Source organism: Octopus bimaculoides, chromosome 11 (genome assembly GCF_001194135.2).
Source record: "Octopus bimaculoides isolate UCB-OBI-ISO-001 chromosome 11, ASM119413v2, whole genome shotgun sequence".
Taxonomy (NCBI): Eukaryota; Metazoa; Mollusca; class Cephalopoda; order Octopoda; family Octopodidae; genus Octopus; species Octopus bimaculoides.
In genome coordinates, this window is record NC_068991.1 from 17,184,048 (window position 1) to 17,191,299 (window position 7,252).

At 35.7% G+C, this 7,252-nt stretch overlaps 1 protein-coding gene across 2 annotated transcripts in view; it reads left to right on the forward strand.

Annotated features, from left to right (window-relative positions):
• Nucleotides 1-7,116: 7,116 nt before the first annotated feature.
• The window catches only part of LOC106880928 (protein pellino), a 111,273-nt gene continuing 111,137 nt past the window's right edge, over nucleotides 7,117-7,252 (forward strand). For both annotated transcript variants that reach the window (XM_052971535.1, XM_052971536.1), the window contains exon 1: nucleotides 7,117-7,165. In XM_052971535.1, the coding sequence (XP_052827495.1) occupies nucleotides 7,132-7,165 (34 nt within the window). In that variant the 5' untranslated portion in view covers nucleotides 7,117-7,131. The remainder of the gene's footprint in view (nucleotides 7,166-7,252) is intronic.

Here is a 7,252-nt window from a genome sequence, read left to right on the forward strand (position 1 = left end):
AATGATTCATGATATTTAGTTACATTCAGAAGCTCAAATCATACACAAGGCAGCTTTGCTTCTCATCTTTCTGAAGTCAACAAAACCAAGTTTTAGGGAACTGACATAACTGACTATACCTTTGAGAGTAGTGCTTATGCATATTCATGGTAAAATGACTGAAATGAGGAAAATAATAAACACATGTGATGTGTTTGGATTTACAAAATTGCTAAATGCATGAAGTTTTAGTTCATCATTCAAAACTGTTGTTACTTTGAGTTTTCCAATTTCTAGGAACAGAAACAAAATATGCCTCAGAATAGATAGCAACAGATTGAAACCTCAACTCTGAATGAATGAATGAATGAATATATATATATATATATATATATATATATATATTACACACACACACACACAGGGTGCAACAAAAAAATCCCAGATTCACATCTACTAAGAAATGTGGATTTGGGAGCTTTTATTTTGCTGCATCTTATATATATATATATATATATATATATATATATATATATATATATATATATACAAACACACTCACATTTTCCCCCAAGGTGGTCTTCACACATACAAACACATTTATCATCAAGGTGGACTTTCAGAAAATGTGAATATTGTGGTGTAAAATTAAGGATATGTTATCATTTTTGTAATTCCAGGGCCGAAGTGCATGAATAGGCACTGTTGCAAAACACAGATATTACACTTTTCATCCTGCATCCTCTCTGCTTTTGAATCCCGGATGATTTCTTTGTTTACTTCAAATGGTGTAATGCTTTTCTTGTCAAGATTACACCATAAAATATCCTGTGTCCTGCTGTTTCAAGTTACACAGGCTTGCTCACCTGAGGTTACCTTTGTACCTCTTTCTTCAGCATCATTGACTGCATATCCTATTAACCATTTCTTCATAAAACATGTTTTATGTTGTGTAGCCCAGTTCAGCCTTGACTAAGCAGGCCTAAACTGAAAGGTGTTTGCTTTAGCCATGACCAATTTGTACTTTTCTGTCTATCAAGGACAACACTTTTCAATGGGTCCTTCTATTTTTTTTTAGGCAGTAGAGTGTGGTTACTATTTCAAGCATGAAACATATGTGTGTGTGAGCATTTTAACCATTTCTGTCATGTAACCATCTTGATAAGCTCTGTTAGTAATAATAACAATTTATAACATAGGCATAAGATCTTGGTTTTTGAGGAAAGGACATAGTCGATAAATTTGATCCCAGTATTCAACTGGTTCTTATTTCATTGACCTTAGAAGGATGAAAGCTGGCATGAATGGAACACAGAAAATAGAGGACATGACTAAATGCCTTAAGACATTTTGCCAGACATATTACCGATTCTACCATCTTCTACCTTTCTGATATTTGTAATAAAAATATTGTAACTTTTAAACAAACAGAGCAGTTAAGTATATATCCAGATGATGGTCAATAATTGTTTTTATAATGAAATTCAATCACAATTTACAAGCGCTATGTTTGTGCAAGTATTTCTATAAATTGCTGGTCAGATATTAAGAGTGACTACAAAAGGTAAGAGACATTTAAATAGGCTAAGTAATTTCAAGCAAATAATAATAACTGTTATTTCCAGCTTAGGTACAGGGCCAGTAAGTATGAGTGCCAGTGATTAAAATTGACTCAAAGATTTCACTGGTAATTTATTTTATTGAGTCCAAAAGGATGAAAAGCAAAGCGGATCGTGGCAGGATCTGAACTAGGAACATAAAGAGCCAAAAGAAATACAGCAAGGCACTATAGTCAGTATTTAAGTTCTGCTACTCCCTCTCCCTAATAATAATCCTTTCTACTAAAGGCACAAGGCATGAAATTTTGGGGGAGGGGGCTAGTCGATTATATCAACCCCAGTACATAACTGGTAATTATTTTATTGATCCCGAAAGGATGAAAGGCAAAGTCGACCTCAGAACATAAAGATAGATGAAATGCTAATGATTTTGCCAGTTCACAGCCATTCCCATCTTGACCACACTGCCATGTCTGTAAATATATATATATATATATATATATATATATATATATATATATATATATATATATATATATATATGTTAAATCTCTGAACGAGGTATTAACAGTAACTGCACGATAAAGTGAAGTATATTTGCCACTTAAATGTGGCTGACCCCGAGGGGTGGATGTTACTGTTGCTTTTAGCCCCAGGAGGACATCTCCTCCAGCTGGCTATCGACACACTTATAGATAGATAGATAGATAAATTGATAGATAGAAGGAATTAACAATAAATAAGATTTACATTACTTTTATACATGAGTAAACAAAAAGAAGCAATATAAATATTATCATCAGTTACAGTTTGCAGGATTACAATTTAAATAGTTATGTATGTAACTTGATGCTCTACACCAACACAAAACTCCTGTATATAAAATATATTAGAAAAGTTTTATAAAATTATTTTCAGCATAGATTCAAGGCCACAAGTTATATCAATGCCAATTTAAGACTTCTTATTATTTCATTAGCAACACCCACCCCACCTCCGAATAAATAAATAAATAAATAAAAAAATTTAAACTGTGAAAAAGCAGGGTTGACCAAGCAGGATTTGAATTTAGAGTATAAATAAACATTGTGATGTATATATTTGTCCAGTGCTCTACTTTAAGAACAATATTTAGTACATGTATAAAAAGCATAAATGTTGGGAGAGAGTGTATAGTTGATTATATTAACCCAAGAAATATGAAAAGTAAAGATTGGACCTGGCAGGATTTTGAAGAGACCATTGTAATAATGATCATAACAAAGGCATCAAGTGTTATTCCTTCTCTCTTGCGGTCTGTCTATGATAATATATATTTTCAACAACTTCATTGAATCTCAGATTTATATAATACACCTAAATACTTCTCTTCCTTTTGCAGTCCATTTGACAATGTTATGGAGCATTCTTTTACTTTGGTATTCCTGAAGCAGATAAAGAAGCATTGTTATTGTATTATATTCATATCATATATTGCAGTCAGTGTATGTAAAATGGTAAAAATCCTTACTGTACTTTTGTAGCAAATAACAAAACCATCATCATCATCACTGTTATAATACATATGACATGGCTATGTGGTAAAGATCACTTTGCAACTATGTGGTTTTGGGTTCAGTCCCACTGTGTGACACCTGTTAGTGTTTTTTACAATAGCCCTAGGCTGATAAATGTCTAGTAAGTGAATTTGGTAGACAGAAATTATGCATAAGTCCATTGAGTATGTGAGTATATCATCATCACTTAACGTCCGCCTTCCATGCTGGCATGGGTGGGACGGTTTGACAGCTTCCTAACACCAACCACCCAGTAGAGAGGACTTAGTGCTTTTTATGTGGCACAACACAGGTGAGGCCAGTTTTGGCATAGTTTTTACAGCTAGATGCCCTTCCAAATGCCAAACACTTTACAGTGTGGACTGGGTGCTTTTAAGTGGCACCTGCACTGACAGGGTCACCAAGTACTTGCAAGACAAAAAAAATTTCTTTTGAGAGGGGAGGGCGTATTGGAAGAGGTGATCTTGTGTCAGATGATGAAAGGTTACAGTGAGACAGAGAGACAAAAACAGATGCCTTGCTGTAGAAGAGGTACAAGGTTACCCAGAGAGAGAGAGAGAAATCGGGAAGGAAGATAGAAACAAGTGCACTGCCGCAAAGGAAATAGGAAATATATGATTACCCAACAGCAAAGTGCCAGGTATACTCAAAAGGGACAGGGATCAGAATATAAATGGGATGGTTGAGTAACAGAAGAGAGAGATATAGATGGTGTCAAGTGCCAGGGCATACCCTTGAGGTTTGAACATCATAAGTGGCAAGATATTGCGAGGAAGTGCAATTAGAAAGTGCAGAGGCAGGGAAGGGACAAAAGGGCAAAAACTTGGGTATAAATAGAGTCGGGGCAGTGGGCTACCAGATAGCAATGATAAAGGAACAGGGCCATGAGGACAGGATTGGGAAGTGAGAGGTAGGCATAGTGTACGAAGGAGGAAAAGATGTAGATTGGTTTGTTGGGGTAGGGTGTGTGAAAAGTTTTCTTGCTAAGTGTGTGTGGAACATACAAGTTTGGATTTAGCAGATATCAATGGTACAGTGAGACAGGGTGTATGGGCGGAACACACAGGTTAGGGGCTAGCAGAGAGCAATGATACAGTAGGACAGGGCCAGGATAACAGGATCGGGGAGTGGGAGGTAAGCATAGTGCCTGAAGTGGAAATGCAAGGAAGAGAAGAGATGTAGAGATGTTGCTTGGTTTGTTGTGGTAGGGTGGGTGAGAAGGTTTCCTAAGTGTGGGTGGGACACACAGCACTTCTAGAAATAGTTCCCTCCTCAAATGCCCCTGCCCCTCTCAAAATTCTTTGTCTTGTGAGTTACTTGGTGACCCTACCAGTGCTGGTGCCATGTAAAAAGCATCCAGTCCACACTGTAAAGTGGTTGGCATTTGGAAGGGCATCCAGCTGTAAAAATCATACCGAAGCTAACCTCGCCTGTGCTAGTACCATGTAAAAAGTCCTAAGTCCACTCTGCAGAGTGGTTGGTGTTAAGAAGGCCATCCAGCCATAAAAACCCTGCCAAAACAGACACAGTAGCCTGGGATAGTCCTCTACCTGACTGGCTCCTGCCAACCATCCCACCCTTGCATACATAGAAGATGGATGTTAAACGATGATGATGACGATACACATACCATAGGTAAAAACTAGTCAGAAAAGTGGACATTAATAATGATAATGATCATTATTTCCCCTTTGAAGTTATTTGCAATTGCTGCTGGGTATTTGTTTACCTTCTCTTGTAGCAAAGATAATTTCAATAAATCAAAATTTTATTTTGTATGGCATTATTATTATACATCACCCCACGAGCTACTCTGAGTTAGTTCTCTCAGCTCATTTTCATCTTACATGAGTGCATACATATATCCATATGTATGTACACACACACACACATATGGTTTTGTATTGTTTGCTAAAGGAGCAAGCATATAATCAATGGCATCCTTGCCATGACCATCCTGTATTTCAGTATATTACATTGTCCAATGCATCCTTCCTTCTTTTTTTTCTTTATATAATTAGAAAACAAGCTGAACGCTGTTTGTAGCAAGTCGAGTGACTCCGTACATGCTTGCTTCTATTACATTCTTGGTAAATATATTTGTTGGGAATTATTTCCTACTTTAGAACATAAGATATGATACAGATATAAAACGAGAAACCGAAATGTACCTGTTTGATTATAATCTGCTGTAATAGAAAATAGCAAAAAGAGGGTTCAAGGCGTGACCATTCAGTCAATATACATATGTGTGCGTGCATATAAAACAATTTTTTGAGTGGGTGGTCACGGCGGATTATCAAAATATAGGTGACTTTTTAAGTATGCTCCTGTATTTGTGTCACTTCCGAATCGTTTCGCTACATTATTAAACTAGGAAACAATTATTTATGTGGTATAAACATTCACTGTGCAGTTTGTGACAACGAAAACGTAATTTTAAAAAATTATATATATATTATATAATATGTTATGACTAACAGATGTTTGTTGTAATTTAGATAACCGTCATTATTAGGCACTTTCCATTATTATAATTATAAATCTCTTTACCTCGTTCTACATATTTTCCACTGCGGTTTTGAACTCCTCGATTCGTTTTTCTATTTCACTGATAAGTTCACTCTCTCTGGCCCTCGGATGATCTTTAACGTAGGCAGCAATAGACATAATGGTTTGGTTCCTTAGCGCTTCGATTTTTGGTTCATCGGACACCCTCTTCCAAATATTGTGAACGACTCTACCCAAAGTGACAGCCTTATAGAAAGACGAATCTTGCTGGTAAAGCCAATGTAATGCCGAAATCTGCTGCAGTAATTCCACATCACTCAGTTGATCTGAAGTATTATGTGCTTCCATTTTACTAGGTGATGATTATTTTCGTTCAAGTATTGAATGAATTAACCCGAGACGTGAAAAAGAAAGTGAACGATATTAAAATGTCCTGGCGTTGTCAAAACTTTTATTTAGTACGGATCTAATGTTGCTAACAGCTTTTGTTTATTATTTCTAATTAACATCGTACCTTTATTTATTATTAATAATGGATTGTAAAATATTACTACATTTTTTTCTCTTTTTGTTTTATATCCTAATTTGTTTATTTTTCGTTTTTCCCCTCTCCTTTATTTTGCTCTCTCTCTCTCCCACTTGCTGTCATTCTATCTTTCTACTACCCTTAGTCTCTTTCCAACTAAAAAGCTTTTATTCTTGATCTTTCTCAATCTCTGCCTTACCTTTTCCCACTCATGTTCTTTTTTTACATGTTCTCCTTTTCACATTATCTCTCCTAATTTTTACCCTGCTTATATTTTCTTTTTCTTTATAATCGTTCCTATTATTTATCTTACCTCTATCTTTTATCCTGTCTGTCCCATTATTTTCCCTATTCCCCTTTTTACTTTCTCCTTTACTCGCTTTTTTTTGAACTCCTTATTTTGCTCTTTCTTTCCCCTACATCTGGAGAGAAAAAAGTGTGACCACACAACTCTTGAAAACACTACTTCTTTTTCTTTGATCTAAAATACGAAAATCTTGCTCAACTTTCCAGTTATATTCCTGAGTTAATCCCCGCAACAAGTGGAATTGCTTTCTACCAAAATGTAATAAAGTTCTCATTGCTACCCCGTCATTAGCAAAGTTTAAAATCTTATTGCATAATCTTTCACTAAAAAATTTTACTCTGTATATTCATGTTATTAAGATAGTTATTTGATTTCTAAATTTTAATTCGAAAATTTGTGAATTTGAACAAGTTTATAAATCTTTTTAGAAGGTGGGAATAAACTCCTTGAGACCTGCAAATCATGCTAATTTTCTTCAGTCTCACAACGGATTCAACTACGAATTTAACATGGTCACTACCATTTTCCAGCAAAATGTCTCTAGCATTCCTATCCTCATACTTTCTAAATACATTATATTTTCAAACCAAAAGCTCGTGGATTTGGATTAGTTCATTAAATCTACAGGTTGGAAAATGTAACATCCATAAATTATGCAATTTCGTTGAGCTACGATGAGTGACGGAGCAAAAAATGCTAAGCGTGTCTCCTGCGAAAAGGGTAAAAAGTAAGTTCGTCGGGTCTCTTCCCAACGTCCCTGGACACTCCCATTGGCTCTGGAATTGGTGGGATGCTCCAGCAACTCAGCCCTGTA